Raw genomic sequence first — 22,558 nt, 5'->3', positions numbered from 1 at the left:
CACTGTAGAGTTCCAGGTACATTTATGACACTGAAATATCACACATGAATGTAAACTAAGTTTCTCACAAAATAATTAGACTATACTGGAAAGCTTTACTAAACATTATACAATATTTGAGCAATTATACTACAGTTGAAATGCTTGGGGTCAGTAAAGACATTTCAACATTTCAATTTTAAATAAATGCGGTTCTTTTGAACTTTCTATATTGATCAAAGAATGTAGCAGCTTCCACAAAAAAAATATGTTCCTTGAGCACCGAATCAGCATATTAGAATGATTTCTGAAGGAGACTGGAGAAATGATGCTGAAAATTCAGCTTGGCCATCACAGGAATAAACAGTTATTTTTAAGTGTAATAATATTTCACAATATTACTGCGTTTTTGATCAAATACATGCAACTTTGGTGAACATAAGAAAAATTCTTTCAAATACATAAAAAAAATGTACAGACCCCAAACTTTTGATCGGTAGCCTATTGTAATTACCATATAAAATTCAGTTTATGTATGTTAGTGTGTATAAGCTATGTATGCTATGTGTTAACTTTTTGTATGCATGTGTATTTAGAATCAGTATAACTTAAATAAACAGTCATTTTCTTATTCTTCTGGTGAAATTGTTAGTCAATTATATCTGCTATGTTATACTATCAGTTATTTTGGTTCTGCTTCTGACTAAAGAATTCAACGAAAGTTTCTAAACAAACAATCAAGTTTGGAGTCCTTTATGTTCAGTATGAATTGCTAATAACAATCTCAGTGATATTTAAACATAAATGATGTAGTTCTATCAGATATCTTTACTTTACTTTTTTAATATCACGTTTTAGTGTGAGAATTAAATAGAATTAATTTTGTTTATACAACATTTATAACATCTATAACATTTTTCGTTTGATGGGCGCTGTTTTCATGTATGAAGTCACATTCAGAGGGTTCAAAAATGGTGTGTTTATGTAAATGTATAGGTCTTCCCTTAACAAGTTTAAGAGAAACTGGTCTGAACATTCTAGCATAAGCCCAAAAAGTGACAGGTCATGTGGAACCTGCCCAACCAGCAGCAGCGCATTGTTTCAAGAAGATGACACCTTTATTGTGGCCAAAGCACAAGCAGTGTGAAATGGACTTGGACAAAAAGGTGAAGAAAGAATAGGCCTATGTGTTATATTGATCATCTTGTAAAAAACCTGCAGTACAAACAATAAGTGAACAGTCTCATATTTTAATCTTAGCTCTTAGATTTATTGAAAGACAGTTGACACCCAGATGAAAAAGTATAATCTCGTTTAGCTGTAACGAAAGAAAAAGAAGAGAGAGAGAGAGAGAGAGAGAGAGAGAGAGAGAGAGAGAGAGAGAGAGAGAGAGAGAGAGAGAGAGAGAGAGAGAGAGAGAGAGAGAGAGAGAGAGAGAGAGAGAGAGAGAGAGAGTTTCTGTGTGTGTGTGTGTGTGTGTGTGTTGGCGGGTTCTCACACAGCTCCCCTTTCCTTCTTTCTCCTCCCATCAGGCGGCCGCTCAGCATCTGTGGTGTGCGGATCAGAGTTAGAGTTGAGCCCAGTGCGAGAAACAACAGCAGACTGAGCGCCGCTGTCAACCATCGGCTCCGATAACCGGACCACTAACTGGAAAAGTTGACTTGATTTCTGTCTCCAGCATTCCGTCTATAGCAGGTTCAGGTAAGTGCCTGGTTGGATTTGTTGTTTGATATCTAGTAAATGTTTACATTAAATACATGGGGGAGTCACCTTTGCCAAGTAGCCTAGGCTAAACTAGACTTGATCAGAGCCGCGCACCGAGTCACGCGAATTCATAATTCCTTACAACTGTGTGTTCAGGGATTGAAAACAGATTTGTTTTATATCATCCAATTGTTATCCAAGCTTAAATGTATGATCAATTATATTTTTTATGTATACAGTAGGCCTAGGCTATAACCAAAAACAGAAAGAAATAGCTACACTTAAAAAGTGTACTGTTGACGATAATCAGGATTATCATTATATAACATTTTACGGATAGCCTATTTACACTCAGTCTGTGGAACATTTGTAAAAAAAGAAAGAAAAAAAAGTCAATTTAGATGGCAAATGGATGTTGTGCAAATAGGCATTCATAATTAATATTAATTATTATCATTAGAAGCCTAGCCTATGACAGAAAATCGGTTTGGTGACATTTTTACAGATATTTACACTTAGTCAGCTGAGAAACTCTACATTTTGAACTTAGTAAGCTATTGAGACATAAAAATAGATGAGCTGTGAAAATAAATGTGAATAAAAAGGCCATTAAGATGGCAAACATGTAAATATAACGACATAAATAAATAGCTATTATTAATAATAGAATATTCACAACGTTATGTTTTTATTGTGTCACTGCACAGTTTTAGTCATTATTGTGTCAAATTAATAGGCTAATAGGTTATGCATGTTATAGCCTATGTAAACACTTAACAATTTTCTCTATCATCTCGTTAGCAAAAACAGCAGCTTAATTGGTCGAGAACTATTTATGATAACGCACGAAAGCACGGGTGTCCTGTCATTTAGTGTTTCTCCGAGCTGAGAGATGGACATATATTTGTCTATGGTGGTCTATATAAATCAATCAGTGCTGGCCTCGATTCTCCATCGACCCAAATACATAGATTGGCTCGAATTAATTGGCATGTCGATCATTGGCAGCTTCTCATTCTGTCCCTCTTGACACGCTGTCAGTCACAACCATTCCGCCGCAGTGCGCGTGCTATTTTTGCTTCTGTGTACACTAGCCTACAGGAAACCGCTCAACGCGACGACAATAGACTTTCTTTGAACCGTCGGTCCATTTCAAAGCGCGCGCGCGTGCATGTACGAATATTGCAAAGGGGTCAGGACAGTCCGTGTTATCTCTCCGGTCCTGACGTCAGCGAATGTAATTGGAAACACTCTGCCGGTCGCTGTACGGTGCGGGGCACCAGATGAATGAAATTCCCGGAATGCATATGTTAGCCACCTGCCTGTTAGTCGCCGCTGTTTCATACTGGTACAGCAGTGAGCTTCTGACAGCGCTCCGTCTGTTTGTTTCAGACTCAGCCCTCAGCGGGGACATGCCGGAACCCGAAGGGACTCGTCGGTCACCACAAGGTGTCCCTTACACCGAACTGCCGCACATCGTCAACGCCGACGAGCTGCACTTGTTCTGCCGTTACTGGGAGCCCGACAGTCCGCCGAAGTAAGTGCGAGACATGACAACACAAACACAGAGATTAGGTCAGGCCTCCTGGGACAAAGCGAATGATCCATCCCTCCGTTACGGTCTCCGGTAGAGCAGGACGCGAGGCTGATAAGCGTTCCCGGAGGTTTCCCAACGGAGCTTATTTTTAACTTGCAATTCCTTCACGCATCTAAACAGTTAATTTAAAAACACGCTACAAATAGGCTATAACAGCGCAGGTTCATATTGCAGTAAACGTTAACAGTTGGTTGATCTGCGGTTTTCCGCAGAACTTCTCTTTTACCACAAGATAATGAACTGTTGGCCCACTTACTCACGTGATGTCTAAGTTGGTGAGCGAGGAAATAGACGAGGGAAGTATCTTGTAAATCCTCTCTCTCAATATATATGCTAGCTATGCTAAATAAAAATATCTCACACATGAACTCACCAAATAATTCAGTAGCCTATGCGTTTTTATTAAAATTTAAAATGATTTATGACAAAAAAAAAATGCTGTTACAAATGTATCTTTATGTTGTCATATGAACATGTCGGTAGGCTAATGTTTCTGATTTAAAGGGTTAGTTCATCCAAAAATGAAAATTCTGTCAGTAATTACTCACCCTCGGTTGTTCCAACCCCGTAAGACTTTAGTTCATCTTTGGAACACAAATTAAGATATTTTTGATGAAATCAGAGAGCTGTCTCACTCCTCCATAGGCTTCTATGTTATTGAAACTTTTATTTTATGTTTTTTTCTTTGCGCACAAAAAGTGAAGTTTGCATCCATCCAGTGGACACTTTACTATCCCCTGAGGCCACAGGAGAGGAATTGTGACTGACACTGTAGGTCACATGACAACATGAAGAATGTAGTATGTCCAGATTACATTCTGGACTTTTCAAATATTCACTAATTAAGTACTTATGACCTACTCGGAGAGTATGCGATTTCAGAAGCAGCCTGAGTCTTTTTTTTTAAATGAATCAGTACAAGAATCGGCTCATACAAGTAATATACACGGATTGGGCTACATTGGTTGCTTTCTATCCCACTGAAAAATGAACAGCACTTTGGAGAAATTACATTGTAAATGATGTGAACTGACATTAAATGAAGACTCTAATGAAGAATATCCAGTCGGTTCCTCATGGGCTCTGCCCTGCTGACATGACTTGTCATGCAATTGACAGACTTGTTAATAATAATATGTTTACTTAATTGAGAATTTATATCATATACAGGCAGTGCCTGCTTTCACTCACACTGGTTTTCAAGTGATGTAAAGTCAGTTTCTCATAAACACTGTCTTGTTAAAAAGACTATACTGTCCTGAATAACTCATCTGGTTAAAGTGAACGAGAGGGGGGCCCACTCAGTATCTATGCGGTGAATGCTGAAGAAAATGTCTTGGTTTCTTTCCATGCAGAATTTGAGTCGAAAGCCCCTGCTCATGGCCTCTTTATGACCACTTATAGACACACACACACACACACACACACAGTACAGATCTGCTCCAGTACACTTTTCTACTAGTGTCATCATCAGCTGTGGTTCTTTTGAGTAATTGTAAAATAGGTCATCATTTTGAGAATGTGGTTTTGTCAGATGCTTCCATATCTTACTGCACCCATTCAAACAGGCAGTTTTATGTTTGTGTGTGTGTCATGCTTATGTCAAAAAGGTTAAACTCTGTTACAAAGCTGTTGTTTTGCCATCAGCTATTCACCCTGAAGTGGTCTTAGTGTAGCCCAGGGGAGCATGCCGTTACTATAGTTACTACCTCTTTCCCTCTCTCAGACTAATTTGATCTCTAATGCGTGTGAGTGTATATGACGAGAGAGAGAGAGAGAGAGTGTGTGTGTGTGTGTGTGTGTGTGTGTGTGTGTGTGTGTGTGTGTGTATCTGTACATGTTCATGTGCATAAATAATAAGAGTGAACCGTTAAACCACAAACCATGTGATCCTCAGTTAAATGTTATAAAACCCCAAATATTTTGTTTTGGAATGCGGAAGATGTAGCATTTCCCATGTGACTGAATGTGATCGATTCAGAGCAAATAACGTCTACAGCCATCAGACATATTTATATCAAACATCTGAAGGAACGCTATCAGGATCCCCTTTAGTGCTGCACTATTTCATTCTGTTTATGGTGAAATATTCAGCCTGTTTGATCGCTTGAAGGTTATGTGTGTATGTTTACTAGCTGTTTAGTGTTTAGCTACAGCATGGAAAACTCTGGATGCTTTGCATCATTCAGCAATAAACTGATCCCATATATCCAATAACAGCATCCAAATGAGGTCAAATAATGAAAATTTGAATCCCACCCGACAAGATAATGTTTAGACTCTGCTCTTGGACAGTTTATATAGTCTATATCAGCTCTTTTCAAACTTTTTGATGCCAGTAACCCTGTGAGTAAAAAAAAATTATTACATTTACATTTATGCATTTATCAGACTCTTTTATGCAAAGCGACTTACAAAAGAACAAAATCAATTTGTCTAAATATTTCCAAAAATATTCATAATATACAATGCCAGGTTTATTTGAAAGTATATTAGGAAGCAAGCTAGAGAAGAGAAAAAAATGCAGAGAAGAAATTGAAGGGTGTGTGTGTTATTAATATAAATGTGTGATATTAATACAACAAAATTATACAATTGTTACAAAACATTTAATTAAAAGCCAATATTAAAGGGTTAGTTCACCCCAAAATGAAAATTATCCCATAATTTACTCACCCTCAAGCCATCCTAGATGTATAGGACTTTCTTCTTTCAGCCAAACACAATTGGAGTTATATTAAAAAAATATCCTAGCTCCATAAAGGGAGCTTCCAAGCTTTATAAGGGGAGTGAATAGTAAGATTTGAAACCCCAAAAAAGTGCATCCATCCATCATAAAAGTAATCCATACGGCTCCATGGGGTTAATAAAGGCTTTCTGAAGCGAAAAAATATCCATATTTATAATTTTATAAACTCGAATCAGAGGCTGTGTCCAAAATCGTATACTCTCTTGAGTAGGTACTTATTTTGAATTATTAATTTCTTCATGACTGCTAAAAAAGTATGTTCTGTATAGTATGAATGTGTGTAGTATGAATGTAATCTGGACGTACTATATTTGCCATATTGTCATTATCATGTGACCAACCAGCGTCAGTTGCGTCGCTCGATGGTCGCTTCACTGCTATTCACAAATCCTCTACTGTGGCCTCATGGGATATTAAAGTGTCCATCATATGCATACTTCAGAATCTTGCTAGAAGAAGTAGGTCATCCGGGTACTTTTTGCCTACTCTTTTATGAGTAGTACTGTGAATTTGGACATACTTCTTTCGTCACATACTGTTATTCGCCTAATATACTGTATATTAGGGAAGTATGCGATTTTGGATGTTATTATGGATATCTATGGTGGCCACTGGCGTCCGTACGCAAGTCGATTTCCAGCCGAATAATGAATTCTGACCCGACACATGACGTATTGACGAACGCTGAAGCGCAGAGGATAGAGCAAAACAAAACACTGCTCACGAATTAGAAGTCTAAAACGAGAATTTTTAAAGAGAAATGTCGAGAAATGCTTGATTTTGTTGCCCAGCTCTATTTGTTTGAACCGCTTATCTACTCTTACCTAAGCTTACGTTACTCCTACATCCTACGTCATACACCGGAACTCGGCTCTGTCGTGAACGGACGTTACCAGTGATTACCGTTTATAAAGTTATAATTATGGATAATTTTTTTTCTAAAAACTCATCGCTTTGCTTAAGAATTCCTTCATTAACCCCTGGAGCCATATGGATTACCTTTATGATGGATGGATGCTCTTTTTTTGGGCTTCAAAATAAATTAGGCTTTTATATTGTAATTCTATCTGGTAAATGTGAATAAATGAAAACATCATTATGTTAAACATATTTAATTGATATCTTAAATGAACATGCATTGACAGGCCTAAAAGTACATTTTATAAAATCTTTTTTTTTCCCTCTCAAATTTGTTGTGGACCTTCTAGCACTCGCTCGCACCCAGGTGACATCAATCCAACCTTTGAAAGTAAACATAAACGTAGTAAGGTTGTCTGTTGGAAGTTGAACTTCCACTTAAAAGAATTGTAATGACAGATATGAGCAGCTGAAGTAACAAACTGTTTACAACAAATTCAGCGGTTGGCTTAGCATTCAGAAGAATGCCTCTGCTGACAGTCCAGACATCATCTCACACTGTCTCTTTACAGTCGCTTACATGTTCATGTCCAGTGCTGATGCTGCCAGATACAATGAGAGAAACAGGAAGTGGGTGAAAGTTGAAAAGACCACAGTAGCTCATTGTATGACCCCTGTAATGATTGACAGATCGCTCAATAGATAATCTGGGCATTGAACCCATGCAAAGTGAAGTGAAACACACTCTTACACAGTCTGATAATTGGGTCATGCCAGTCAGCGTGTTTCATTCTCTAGTGTCTAATGGCATTTGGAGAAGAACTCCTTTACCAAACATGGATATTTATACAGCTGCCAGTGCAATGCCAAAAGACACACATGAATTCGGCCCTCGCAAGCGTAGCCAAAACTGTACAGGCACACAGAATTTCATTATCTGTTTATCTCTATTCTGCTTCTGATGTTTGTTGCTTTGTAGATCTGTTTTGGAATTCCAAAGACGTCCACACACACATAGCAAATACACACAGTAGTCTCTCTGTCTGCCTCGCAAACTCCATTCCCAGGGTTCAAGGACTAAAACTTTTTAATCTGAAGATGATCATGACTACAAACGCATACAAACGTTTCCATTTTATCTCACACCAGCAGCTCTTAGATTGAGTGGCTTTATTTTTAGTGAATACATTTCTGTGCATGATAGGGAAATTTAATTGAAGGATTAGCAGATTCTGCAAATAGAAGTAAACCTACGCACACTCTCAGTCCTCTGAGACCATGTGAGCCCATTATATTTACAAAGACTCTTTTTGTTACTGATAAGAGGCTGCTTTGAGGTCATTACAAAATCTGCAATAGTGTAGGCCTAATAAATCTAGATTCCCCATCTAGATTTATTTATTCCTTCATCTCTTTCTGTCTTATTTTGTCTAGGTTTTTGGGTGTGAGATACTAATGAGTGTATTTTGTTATTCTGGTGTGAGACTTAGGATGTGTCTGTATTTCACTTTGGGAACTGAGAAACAGTTCTGAATAATATCAGTAATGACTTTCGCTTCCATTAACGGTTCTTGCACGTACATTTTCCACCGATGCGGATGCAGACTACTTAACAATCGCGAGAAAACGTCCGGGTCCTCCATCAAAATCGGGTCTCCATTAGGACCCCAAGCGATCTCATTGGCTTAATGAACTTTTAATGGGTACTCTCTTTAGTGCCTGATTTGAATTGTTGTGATATGTCATTTGAACTACATTATAATGACCAATAATGCACTTACTTCAATATCAGTTCAATATTTCAATATTAATGTAATGGTTCAATTATTTGTTTATTATTATTATTATTATTATTATCATTAACAGTTTATCAAGTGAAAGAAATTGCATTTTTTTAATTATGCAATATATAGTAAGCAACTAAATATATATTATAAATAAATGTCGTTTGTGTGTACTTAGTAGCATACAATTAAAGGAGAACTCCGGCGGAAAATGAACCTTTGGTCTAATAAAACATTGGTACCTAGTCAACCGTTCTCTGAGATTTGTTTTCATGATAATCGAATGTAAAGAGTTTTATCTCTAAAAACTGTTTAGCGTATAACGCTAGTAATGGGGGCATTTAATAAGTAAAAAGAAATCGCTAGTTTATACCACTAACAAGGCTCAAAATAGCCTCACACGAACACAGTAACATAATGAGGGTCCCTACATGCAAAACGAAGCATTGAGAACTTTGTAAGTGTACAGACCGTTTAATAAGAAGACAAAGATAAAGACAGTCCACTTCGTGTATACAGACAGGAGCCATCTTTGGAAAACAGTCTCGACTAATCAAACCACGAACGCCATTCATACAGTTCAGAAGTTCACTGAACTTCATACAGTTCAGCTCACTTAGCACGTCGTTCGTGGTTTGATTAGTCGAGACTGTTTTCTGATGAGGATATCTCCTCATCTCGCAATGAAATTGCATTTCAAATGTTTATTTCTCTTAAGTACTAAAATAATTGTTACAGAAACTGTTAAGGAACTGGAATTGTTAGGAAGAATCTGAACTGAAACTGTTCCATTCTTTACGATTCCTAGCCCAATTCAATAATTTGTATTTTTCCTCCATCAGGGCGCTGGTGTTTGTTGCCCATGGAGCAGGAGAGCACTGTGGGGGATATGCTGACATTGCTCACAGTCTGACCCAGCATGGCATTCTGGTGTTCGCCCACGACCACGGTTAGTGGCAGACTCCTAATCAAACGGCTGAAATCCCCAACATACAGATTTGTTGGTTAGCAACGGCACAGCAGTGTTTTGGGTGGTGTAGGAGGGCGTGCTCTTTATGAGGCTGTGAGAGTGTGGGGTGAAAAAATTATTTACGCCCACATTTGATTCCTGGTAATTCATCCACCCTGTTTTCTTGACATTTACAACAGATGTTGTGGGAATGGAGTCATGGACATCCTGGGTTTAGAGTGGGGGATGGAGTTGAGAAATGACAGAAATGAAATTAAACAAGAGAATATAGAATATAGCAGGTGCTATGTGTACAGAATGTTAAAGAGGTTTTGTGGCAGTGCCATGGTAACTAATGATTCACACAGAGAGACAGCAAGCCGCCTTGTGATGAGCAGTTGGGGTTCTGTGAGTGTGTGATTTGACTGTCTGGTATCTCGGTGTGAGTAATTGGTTCTATTGAAATACAACAAACAGAAATCATTACAGTCAGTCTCTCTCTATCTGTTTCTTGATCTCTTTCTGTCTCTCTGCTCCTCTAACAAGCAGTTTCACCTCTCATTATATATATATATATATACACATCACGTGCTTTTCGAATTTCCATTCTATTAATTTAGTTGTTCCATTATTCATTTTATGTTAATTTGATTAAATGTCATGTCAAAAAATTTCCTGAGTTCTTCTTTGTGAGCTGTTGGCATAATTTTGTGAGTGACAGTCCTCTTTTATCTCCTGTTTAAAAGGAGAGCTGATATACAAAGACAGGGGGAAATGAGGGAAAAATAAGTTTGGAGTGTTATTCTCTTTCTCTTTCTGTCTCAGTTGGTCATGGGCAAAGTGAAGGTGAGAGAATGGATATCAAAAACTTCCAGATTTACATCAGAGACTCACTTCAGCACATTGACATCATGAAGGGCCGGTACCCCAAGCTGCCTGTCTTCATCATTGGACACTCAATGGTAACATACATTTTGAAACCATCCCCCTATATTTTTCCATAAGCAAACAGAAATCATATGTGTTCTGTCTCTTTCTAGCTCCTTTCTGCTTTTATAATGTTGTTTATTAGCATGACAAACAATCCTACATTTTCATTGTACAAGCTGTGGCTGAGCTTACTTAAAAGTACAAGACCAATGCAAAATAAATGAGATAAGTAATAAAACGTATCGGTTACCTAACGTAACCTCGGTTCTCTCTAGAAGTATGGGCGTGGCTTAGCGTATATAAGCAGGGCTCGGAGGCTGTTTCTCTGGTTTTCATCGACTGAAGCGAAAGTCGCTCGTGGCGCGAGCACGGCAGGTTACGCAATACTCGTTCCCTCTTCTAGAGAGAACCGAGGTTACGTTAGGTAACCGACACGTTCTCTTACGAGAGGTTCTCTCGTATTGCGTAAGTTAGCTTACGCTACGGGAACCCTTTGTCAACACCGTGCGCGCCAAACATCCACTCCATGAGTCCCCGAGTCGGGGAACAAGATAAGTGGAAAAATAGGGGCCAGCATAGCGGGCCGACAGATGTATAAGCACCCCATGGGAAATGCAGAGCAGCATAGCCGGTCTGACATAACGGCCCATTATAGTGCGGCTCAACCAGAAGAGCTTAGTCACGTGATAGTAGCCTGCGCGCAGAAATGCGGGCAGGTCATACATACTATTAGACTGACAAAAGTTTAGCCTGCAAGGCGGGAACTTCCAGGTTATAAAACCTCACAAATGTAGACGGAGAGGCCCAGCCTGCCGCCGTACAAATGTCATGAATAAAAATTCTGCTGGACCATGCCCTCGATGAGGCCATGCCTCTAGTGGAATGAGCTCTGATGCCCAAAGGGCACTGCAGATCTTTTGACGCGTAAGCAGCAGCAATAGCGTCCACTATCCATCTGGACAGGCTCTGTTTCGAGGCGGCGAGACCCTTGGTGCGCCCACCAAACGAAACAAAAAGCTGCTCCGAGCGCCTGAAAGGGGCGGGCGGAGCGCGCAATGTAAACCTTCAGCGCTCTGACAGGGCAGAGGAGGTTAGTAATATCTCTCGCTATCGGATGCTGGCAGAGCCGATAGCGAAATTACCTGCGCTCTGAAGGGAGTGCCAATCACCTTCGGGACATAGCCATGCCTAGGTTTGAGGATGACTTTAGAGTCATTTGGCCCAAACTCGAGATACGCAGCACTGACAGAGAACGCGTGTAAATCCCCCACACGTTTGACTGATGACAGTGCTGTCAAAAAAACGGTTTTGAGCGAGAGGTATTTCAGATCCACAGAATCTAATGGTTCAAAGGGATATGTTTTCAGGGCCTCTAAGACCAATGAAAGATTCCAGATAGGAACCGACGGGGGCCGCGGAGGGTTCATCCTTCTTGCTCCTCTAAGGAAACGGATGACCAGCTTGTTTCTTCCTATTGACTGGCCGCGCGTCGACTCTGTGAACGCTGCGATGGCCGCCACGTACACTTTGAGCGTGGAGGGGGACATGCCCTTGTCCAACAGCTCTTGAAGGAAGACAAGCACCTGCGAAACCCCACATGCCTTTGGGTTCTGTCGTCTGTCGGTACACCATTTGGAGAACACAGACCATTTAGACGCGTAGAGCTTTCTAGTAGAGGGAGCTCTGGATTGCGTAATCGTGTTCATCACTCCGTCTGGCAGGACAACGGGTATCCGTTGATCAATCATGAGTGCAGAGACCAGCGCTCTGGATGGGGATGCCAGATTGTGCCGCGAGCTTGAGAGAGGAGATCTGTTCTCACCGGAATAGGCCACGGGGCTGTAAGTGACAGCCGCGTCAGCTCCGGGAACCAAATTTGATTCTCCCAACGCGGGGCTATAAGGAGCAGAGAGTGGCGCGTTTCCCTGATTCTCTTGATTACCTGTGGCAACAGTGAAATCGGAGGGAAAGCATACAACGGGCGGCTGGGCCAGGTTTGGTTCAGTGCGTCCTCGTTCTTTGAAAAGAACATTGGGCAGTGAGCGTTGTCTTCTGACGCAAAGAGGTCGACCTTCGCTCTGCCGAAAAGGCGCCATAGTGTTTGGACTGTTTGGGGGTGCAGGGACCATTCCTCTGGGGGAACATTGTTCCTGGACAGTCTGTCTGGGCCGTCGTTCAGGTGGCCTGGCACATGCGCAGCTCTCAGCGAGCGCAGATGATGCTGAGACCAAACGAGGAGGCGTTCCGTCAGATCGCAGAGGTTTCTGGATCTGACCCCGCCCTGACGGTTCACGTAGGACACTACAGACATGTTGTCCGAGCGGACTAGAACATGGTGGACCTGTAAAAACGTGAGGAAACGCCTCAGCGCGTTCTCGACCGCCAACATTTCCAGACAGTTTATGTGGAGGAGCTTCTCCTGGTCTGACCAAAGGCCGGTCTGCCCTCGATTTTCCTGGTTGTAAGCATTTTGAACGGTCTTTTCACAAGCACTTTGTTCAAATGTCTCAGATCTAAAATAGGTCTGAGGGCTCCGTCCTTCTTGGGTACGAGAAAATAACGGCTGTAGAAGCCCGACTCGGTACCAGTTCTATGGCCCCTTTGCACAAGAGCTTCGCTATTTCTGCGCGGAGTAGATGTGCTACTTCGACATTCACTGTCGTCGTGGCGCGAGCTTGAAAGCGCGGGGGACGGCGATCGAACTGTAGCGAATAGCCCTGTCTTATTGTGCTCAGCACCCATTCTGATACCCCTGGGATAGCTTCCCATGCTTTTATATGTATAGCTAGGGGTTGAATGGCCTCCGGGTTCTGATCGCCACACTGGGTGGGACCGAGAAACTGAACCGGAGGTACGGGCGCGGCGCGCGCGCCCTCGGTGCTTGGATACGACGGTTTGCTGACAGCGGTGGCATGCTGTTTCATGTGTGACGTCCCGATTGCTGAGAATGGGGAGCGTTCTCTGATCACTTTGTGATGCGCGAGCGGCGCCCTGGGCGAAGCGTTTATTAGTAAGTGAGCGCTGGGGAGCGGGCACGAGACTTACATTCGTATGCAACGCCCCGATCGCCTTTGATGGGGAACGTTTTGTGATGACTCTGTGGCTAGGCTGAGCTGGATGCTGTGAAGCAGCTCGCGCAGGAGGCTGGTCACGTGAGCGGCCTGCAGCGGAACTAGAGTGTCGCGGCAGGAACAAGTTCATGGCCTGTGTGGTCTTCTGTACTTCGGAGAAGCAGTCGACGATCCCGTTCACCGCTGGGCCGAAGAGACCAGTGGGGGAGAGCGGTGCGTTGAGAAACGTGGCACGCTCAGATTCCCTCATGTCAGCAAGCGTCAGCCAGAGGTGCCTCTCTGTAACAGTTAGCGCGGCCATGCATTTTCCTATGGCCTGTGCTGCGGACTTGGTAGCGCGAAGGGAAAGGTCCGTCGTGCTTCTCAGGTCCGTGACGGCGGCTGGATGCCGTCCTCTCTCGTCCCACTCACGAAGAAGATCTGCTTGAAGGATCTGAAGCACAGGTATCGAGTGCAGGGCGGATGCGGCCTGTCCTGCTGCGGCGTAAGCGCGGCCGTCAAAAGCAGACGTGGTTCTGCAGGCCTTGGATGGGAGCGCCATCTCGCGGAGGGCGGACAAAGGTGCGCTGCAACCGCTTCCTCCACAGGGGGAATAGAGCAGTCCCAGGCAGAGAGCGTAGATCACGTGGCGGTCTCCGACGCTGAGCGGGGCTCTGCACGAGCCGCAGGAAGTGCGAGGTATCTTTAAAAATACGTCTTAAATTTTCGATTCTAAGGTCACGGTTCGATTCGATTCTCGATTTTTACATTTATTTTTTTAACATATCGGCCAATCAGGATGCTCTCTGTCTTACATGCGCTTCATGAGGCACATACGCAAGATCTCTCGCTCTCTCCCGTATATACGGTTTGGAGCACAGTTTTTTCTGTCTCGCATGCGCGATTGCGCGCTCTTGCTCGCTCACTCACTCTAGATTCCGGGAGATTAACTAATTTGCGGGCATCAGGGAGCCGCTATCAATATGCGGTAGACTCCAGGAACTTCCGCGAGACTTGGGATGTCTGCAAAGTAAACTGTGGCTTTTTTGAAGCGCGAACGTTGTCAACATAACTCTTATACTTACACACCTGCGACTTCAATGAAAGAGGAGGGGGTTCAAGTTCTGTCGATGGGTCTCCTGCATCTGCAGTTGCCATGCTATCTTTTGAATGGCTGTAGCTAAGTTAGAGGAGGTTGACCATAGACTCGCAGCTTTTCAACACGCGTGTTTTTTTCCCGCTTGGCACGCCGACCGGACGTGACATGGGGGCGTGGCAGCATCGACGATTCCATTTTTTAATTCGATCGATTCTAATTTTTTTTTATTTCGATCGATTTCGATTTAAGATCGAAATCGTGACACCCTTATTATATACGCTAAGCCACGCCCATACTGGCGGGCTATGACGGTGTGAAGGCGCGACCGCCCTTCATTGGACGTGACGTCACGTCGGGCTCAGTGGTAGGCTGCTGCAGTTCCCGCAGGGCAGCCTATGAGCACGCTAGACAGCCTGATCTAGGTCTGCTAGCTGCTGCACTGCGTTGACAATGAATACAAAAATTAAGGATAATTTTTTGGCTTCAATATCTCGAAAAGATGAATCTTTCCCATAGCGTAAGCTAACCTACGCAATACGAGAGAACCTCTCGTAAGAGAACTATAACATAAAGGATGCATAAATTATATAAATAATTATATCAATAATAATAAGAAATAACAATGAGGGGTTATACTTTAAGGCAAGAGAAAGAAAACCGCACTTGTATTTCGCTATCTAGCAGATTTTAGGCATTTTAATATTTTATTGTACATATTGATTTGCATTGTATTGTATTCATGCATTCATGCAGCTCGATTTTAGCAACCAAGTTTTCAGCTCATTTGTTTGCATTCTCACAAATGTGCAAAGGTCTCATATTCATATTTACATGTTTCCTACGTTTATATTAAAATTCTTTCCAAGAAGCAGACATCTCAAAAAGATGTAAATATTTTTTGTCTGGAAATTTCTATACAAACATTTAACACTATGTTTAATAACTATTCAAAGCCAACTACAACTGTTGATAAAGTCAAAGTAAACTATTTCAGACTGTCTGTGACTCATGGGGTGGAGGCCACAGGAAGAACCATTTGCTTTTGCTTTGTTCCATTTCCCATGTTCAGTGTGTGTTAAACCCAAACTATGGATGACTGAATATGAACAAGAATCCATCTGAAAGCTCTTTACTTTTGTTTTTATCCAACAATTCCTAATAAAACAGACCAGCTGCATACTCAAGAAACTTCATGAGCCATTTAGACTAGAAATGTGTCTGGATGTATCTATACGCTGTATTTTTTTTGAACATCACAAAGTTGTGTTGTAGTGATGGGCATTCTGGTAAAATAAGAAATCCTTCATCTACTGCTAATGCCCATAATGCACCTCTCTCCTGTTCCTTCAGAGCAGATTCTCAATCTAGATAATGAAATATGTTTTTGCTGCTCTCCATCTCCCTCACTTTCCTTGAACTTTATTTAATTCTTCCCCTCTTTCTCTATCTATTATCTTATGTAACAACAGGCTGTTTGGTCCTTATATAATCAATCACAGCCTTAAGTCTTTAATAAGAAAATGAAATTATTTTTTACACAATGCTTCCTATAAGGAAATTTACAATCTTGCTACATCCAGTCGTGGGATTGTGTGTCCTTGAACTTTTCGCTTTCTGTGACCTGAGGAACTGAAGCTACTGGCTGAATAAACATTTTGCTTTCCTATCACGTTTACAAAGGAAAACGATCAGTGTCATATAATAGTGTGTGTGTGTGTGTGTCCTGGTAAACCCTACTTTATAGGGAAAAAATGTCCCCACAAAGATGGCAATATCCAAAATCCTTGTCCTTGTGGGGACATTTTTTTGGTCCACATAATAAGGAATAAGGAACAGCTTATAATTTTTTCTGTGACGTTTAGGGTTAGGGTTAGTGTAAGGGGATAGAATATACAGTTTGTACAGAATAACTATGAAAAGTCCCCATAAAACATGAAAACACAACGTCTGTGTTTGTGTGTGTGTGTGTGTGTGTGTGTGTGTGTGTGTGTGTGTGTGTGTGTGTGTGTGTGTGTGTGTGTGTGTGTGTGTGTGTGTGTGTGTGTGTGTGTGTGTGTGTGTGTGTGTGTGTGTGTGTGTGTGTGTGTGTGTGTGTGTGTGTGTGTGTGTGTGTGTGTGTGTGTGTGTGTGTGTGTGTAAAGGAAAGGCGTGTACAGATCGGTGTGTTTTACTCCCAGTTACTCCCAGTGATACATCAATTCTAATGAAAAAACAATAACCTCATATAATCAAATCAAAGCAGACCACCTATTTTCTTGATGAAGCTTTAGTGTTAGTGTGGATGCAGTTTTGTGTGTCTAAACTAAGTGTGTGTTTGGGTTTGTATGTCTAGACTGAAAGTGTTTGTGTGTGTGTGCGTATACTTTAAACAGACCATTATTGGAGTCTCTTAGAAATGTGGTGGGAACTGCTCTTTAATCTCTCCACCTCTTTTGAATCCTGGCCTCTACTCATGAATATTCATAGATAGGTTCATAATAGAAGCAAGATGAAGAAAGCAGAGGAGCAGAGCATCAGAAAATTACAAATTAGGGGCTTCTCACTCAGATTTACTCATGTGTGGAAGTAAAATTGTCATATTTATCATTCAGTGTATTACAGACAGAATTTTAATGCAGGGGTTTTCAAACTTTTATATAGGCAGCTATATATTTTCATTTATATATAAGACACCTAAAATTAAGCATATTATGGCTTTTATATTATTTTGCCATAATATTTTATACCAACTTTGAGTGCTGTTAAATGTATAATATAATTTAATATATTTTTTCTATTTAGAAGTACTAAGCAATCTACAACTAAACTAGTGTAGTTTGCTGTTTTCAATAATATGACTGGGTCTGTTTGTTTTACTACAGGGAGGGGCCATTTCCATTCTGACCGCATGTGAGAGGCCGCAGGATTTTGCAGGTGTGGTTCTCATTGCTCCAATGGTTCAAATGAATGCTGAATCTGCTACACCCTTCAAGGTAAAAAGTCACTAAACACACTATAGTGACGGCAAATTCTTTTTTCAAATTCTTCCCAATTGTTTGCATTTAATATCTATCACAACTGAAACGTGAGGCTGTAAATTAGATCTGCTGCCCCCTGCAGTCAGACGGTTAAATGCAATCAAATAACAAAAGCTTTTAAATGTCAGCTGTCAAATAACTGCAGTAAAGCTCAGTGCTTTCATCTATTCAATCAATCTCTGCCTCTCTGTAATGGCATTTAATTCTGTTTTTTTAGTGCATGTATGAAATCAGTTCCCATCACATTTCAACTATGAACAAAACATGTTTTAATTGCATGTAACAGAATGTATAGCCTTTGTCTTAATTTTGAAGAGTAACTATTGTTTTATCATATAAAATACACAGTTTTGTGAAATATTTTCCTTTTTTTGGGGCAACGGTATATTTATTCAATACGATGTGAACATTGTCATTTTTACTAGCCGTTTCATTTGTAAATCTGAGAATGTTTCTATGAAGAATTTTAAATATGTAAATATTTAGTAAATTCGGTCATTCAGTGTCTGATGCAACAGACATGTTACTGCTGCTTTTAGATGTTCAGGTCTCTGAAGTAAATCATCTGTGTGTTCTTGGATTCTTTGCAGGTTTTCGTGGCAAAAATTCTAAGCCGTTTGACTCCAAAACTCTCTCTCGGCTCGATCGAGTCAAGATGGGTCTCACGGGATCCCAAACAGGTACAGGAATGTATGCGAAAGAACTTCTGTAGAAGTAGGGAAATGTGTATGTGTGTAAATTTCACACTGACAGTTAGTGTTTGAATAGGGTTAAGTAGACAATCTGGCAATGTTGTTATGTTATGTTAGCTTTTGAAACAGTATTTACACAGTAAACTTACTCTTTCAGAGTGAGGTACATACGGTACATAGTGATGAAAACACACATGAATGTAATTTTCTTCATAGCTTGGCCCTGGAATACTGTTAAATTGACAGAAACAGCTTGTGCCATTTATTCAGTCATAGTAGACAACATAAACATCTTACAGTACAATAATACATTTCATTTGAATTGTGAAAGAAATTTGATATGTTTATTGTATGGTTTATTGTTCCCTGTTTATTGAGTATGATCTTGAGCAATGAGTTACTGCTATTAAGATCATGTTTGAAATCCTACATCTTCTCATTAGGTGGAGGCATATGACACAGATGAGCTAAATTATCACGGAGGGCTGCGCGTCTCATTCGGAATGCAGCTGATGGATGCGGCTACTCGCATTGAGAGAGAATTACCCAACATCACGTGGCCCTTCTTTATTCTCCATGGCGACGCCGACAAGCTTTGTGACATCAGAGGCTCTCAACTGATGTATAACGAGGTCAAGAGCACTGATAAAAAACTGAAGGTGAATCAAACGTGCATAAACATTGGCCAAATAAATGCAAGAATGAACATTCTGTCATCATTTACTCACCCTCATGTCTATCCAAACCTCCATGACTTTCTTTCTTCTGTGGAAAACACACAAAAATAATGTCTCGGTGTTTTGTCACTGACTTTAAAAAGCAGTTCTTTTGTCATTATCCTTCAAAATATTAGTTTGTGTTCCACATTAGAAAGAAAGTCATACAGGTTTGGAATGACATGAGGGTGAGTAATTGATGCAGGAACTATCCCTTTGAACTAGAGGTTTGACTTGTGAAAACGGTCTGAGCTGTTGTTGTGGCAGTAGATGTTTCGGATATCACAGAATAACCTGATCCAGATGCACATTCTGTACTCTAATAAAAACCACGCACCTCCCCCTCCATGTTTCAAAATTCCTACATAAGCCTTGCCTAGTGCATTCTAACTCACAAAATCTGTGTGTGTTTCTATGATGAACAGGTATATGAAGAAGCCTACCATGCCCTGCATCATGACTTACCCGACACAGTTGAGTCTGTCTTAAAGGAGGTGAGCACCTGGATCCTGGAGAGACTCCCCACCCCTCATGGGTCTTAGCTGTCAATCACCGCATGCACACTTGCCTAAGCCCCGCCCTCTATCAAATCTTTCATCTCTACTGACTAAGGGATGTCTGATTGCACTACATGCCAACAAAACTACCCTCATTAAAATTACCTAGGTGATGTAAGAGGTCATTAGTAATAGTAAGTGACCTTTGACCTTAAGTTCCAATTACGCTTTAGTATGGCCAGTAAGGGTTCTGTGGGAGTTTATGTTCCGTCAAACTTCAAAGGTATCAGCACTACAGGGCATGGCGTGTGTTGCCACTGCAATTTGCTCTTTGTGATGTCCACTGCTCATTAGAGATGCAGTGCTGCCCCCGCTGGACACCAGCAGTACTGCATCCTGCTTTGAGCACAGTTACCAAGGCAACTCAACCATTGCCTATGGCTTGGCAGAAAAACAAACTGAACCTACAGAATGAGAATATGGTAATGCTTTGAGACATTGAGAGAGCAAAATGTCTGCTGGGCAATTTTAAAATTGCTCTCGAAGAGATCAATTATTAGATAATCTCTAACAGACACATCTATGCAGGAGATCCCACAGATTCCCACATATACACTATATATAGCCACAATAAGGAGAATTATAAAAGTTTTTTGGCTTTTATGAGTTTCTTTTGGTGGTTTGACTGTTTCAAACACCCCAGACTGTTCCATTCCTTTGAGTAAAGGGAGAACTGGCTGTTCTGCAGCTGCATTTATTGAATATGAAACCTATTTGCAGCTGATTCTTCCTTATGGGCTCTGGAATTGTAATATCTCATTCCTTTGTTTTTACAAGTGTTACGTTACTAAATTAATATGTTACCGTTGATATTATAGTATGTTCATAATAGCTTTTGACCTCATTTTACGCCTCAGGGTTCTCATGGGGTTTGTAGCTCTAAACAACATGAAATTGTAAAAGGTCAGTCGTTCACACCAGCTTAACATTTAACACGACTGTTTTGATTCCGACAAAGGGGAGTTTTGTTACAGAGATTTGCCTGTTATCTTCAAAGGCATTTTATCAATGAATGTGGATCAATGAAGGTTTTTTTTATCACTGAATGTGGCACATTTTTAATGGAAGCTACACGCAAAATCTTTCTCTAGCTGAATTTTATATATTGTCATTTAGCACTCTGACTAAGATCAGAAGGAAAATGACTGCTATCCGTGACATGAACAGAACTGAAATGCCCAGCACAAGATTGTAAATAGTGTGCATGGTTGTGTATGGGTTTTGTGTATAAGCTATATGGATGTCTGTTTCACACGTAAAGTATATTGTCTCTCAATCATTTGAAATGGATCTCATCACATGTACATGATATGTAACACATCTTATGAGAGTTTGTAGAAGAACTAAATCTTTATCACTGATAATCCTTTGTGACTTTGACTGTTTCCTAAGGTGGAAGTGCTAGGAGCACGGCTAATATTCTCAAGGACATTATCTTTACATTGGGCAATAACGCATTATTCATTTGGATTTGAAGAACTGTCCATTTGAGTTGCTTGCCTTTACTATGACATCTACAATTCTCTCCTACAGTTGCACTGTCCTAGTAAATGGCACATTTAATATAAAACATTTTTCTGAATGCTTGCATAAATGCTGTAATATATTAAACACAGAAATCAAATATATAATGTGATTTAAATAATAATGAATATGGCCAGTTTATAGTCTCTGAATTGTAAATTCTATAAAATAATAAATTTGAAATGCTAAATGATATATGGCTTATGTGTATTTATTATTTTTCCAAATGATCCCAGCACTGTGGACTCTACTTTGTTCAATTGTCTGAGAACGATTTATTTCTATTTGTTTGTTGATTGATTGATTTATTGATTGACTGATTGATTGATTGGAGTGATTGCATGCATGTGTGCATTTAAATGATCATAGATTTACAAAGATGTGCCATGACTTGGGTCATATGAGTTATGGTTAAGCCCCTCAGGCTAAGGCACCAAAAATCCCCAAGCTTGTTAAAAGCCCCTTTTATACAATACAACAGAGATTTGTGGCAGTGTCTTTCAGATTTGAGTGCCAGAGCTAATTATGCCTGGAAAAAATAAGCATAGTCTCCAGTGAAAATTCACTATAAAGATCTTTTTTAGTAACCACTCCGATTTGTTCTAGAAAACTGTCATTTGAAGTCATGCATATACTCCATGTTTCCCTTGGTGTACATCTGTCCTAGTTTCTCTAAGGTAGGGTGACCATATTTTGATTACCAAAACCCAGGACACTCGGCCCGGCAAACAGATACTCAAATGATACCCGAAGTTTACTCAAAGATGCCTTATTAATTGCAATACATTTAAAGTAGGCTATGCCTCCTCTGTATGGATAGAAAATTGTTATATTACAAGAAACAAATTCAGATAGGCTTCTCAGAGGTTACTCAACACGTTTTATTATGCCAGGTTTCAAAAATAATGAATGAAATAATGATAGAAATAATGTCTCTTCTGTATTAGAAAAATAAATATATAAATAATAAATAACTAAAAGAAATACCTCCAAATTTAACAAAAATAGCTCTCACGAACTTACAAAAACGAACTAACAAAATATATTTATATCTTTAGTTTTCTTCCTCTGGGTCTGTTGGTCACCCTACTCTAAGGCAACAGACGTGTGCTTTTACCGTCAGTCTTTAGACTGTCAGGAAAGCCCATGTGGAATTTGCGGCCTTTTCCCCTTTTTTTATTTTATTTATTTAAACATGGCCAAATGTGTTAAACGCAGCTGAAAGTACCTGAAAGCATGATGAATATTGAATAAACAAACATGGAGAAGAGATTTAGAAGTAGATTTTTGTGAATGACTAACATTCCTCTTTTCTGTGTGGACTATGTTCTGCCCTAACACAACAATACGTCT

General features: G+C 40.4%; 1 protein-coding gene and 1 long non-coding RNA gene across 2 annotated transcripts; both read left to right on the top strand.

Moving 5' to 3' along the window:
- The first annotated feature begins 5 nt into the window (after positions 1–5).
- On the top strand, positions 6–412 carry LOC130094571 (uncharacterized). Its single transcript, XR_008807985.1, has 2 exons — positions 6–224; positions 296–412. It is a non-coding gene; the product is annotated as an uncharacterized LOC130094571 (long non-coding RNA).
- Positions 413–1,559: 1,147 nt separating this feature from the next.
- Positions 1,560–19,802, top strand: mgll (monoglyceride lipase). Its single transcript, XM_056260905.1, has 8 exons — positions 1,560–1,680; positions 3,076–3,220; positions 9,514–9,620; positions 10,446–10,582; positions 17,561–17,671; positions 18,307–18,396; positions 18,852–19,067; positions 19,550–19,802. The coding sequence occupies exons 2-8, from the start codon at positions 3,096–3,098 to the stop codon at positions 19,664–19,666; spliced, it is 903 nt and encodes a 300-aa protein (XP_056116880.1). The 5' UTR covers positions 1,560–1,680; positions 3,076–3,095; the 3' UTR covers positions 19,667–19,802.
- The last annotated feature ends 2,756 nt before the right edge of the window (positions 19,803–22,558 follow it).

Source organism: Rhinichthys klamathensis, unplaced genomic scaffold (genome assembly GCF_029890125.1).
Source record: "Rhinichthys klamathensis goyatoka isolate OS25496 unplaced genomic scaffold, OSU_Roscu_1.1 h1tg000180l_1, whole genome shotgun sequence".
Classification (NCBI taxonomy): Eukaryota; Metazoa; Chordata; class Actinopteri; order Cypriniformes; family Leuciscidae; genus Rhinichthys; species Rhinichthys klamathensis.
The sequence above is the reverse complement of the archived record's forward strand: the minus strand, read 5'-3'. Positions and strand labels throughout refer to the sequence as shown.

Excerpts from the sequence above, each read along its gene's own strand:
- mgll (XM_056260905.1), top strand. The coding sequence starts at position 3,096 with ATGCCGGAACCCGAAGGGACTCGTCGGTCACCACAAGGTGTCCCTTAC. Across the intron at positions 18,397-18,851 it reads TCTCACGGGATCCCAAACAG|GTGGAGGCATATGACACAGA; the intron begins GTACAGGAATGT and ends TCTTCTCATTAG. Across the intron at positions 19,068-19,549 it reads GCACTGATAAAAAACTGAAG|GTATATGAAGAAGCCTACCA; the intron begins GTGAATCAAACG and ends TATGATGAACAG.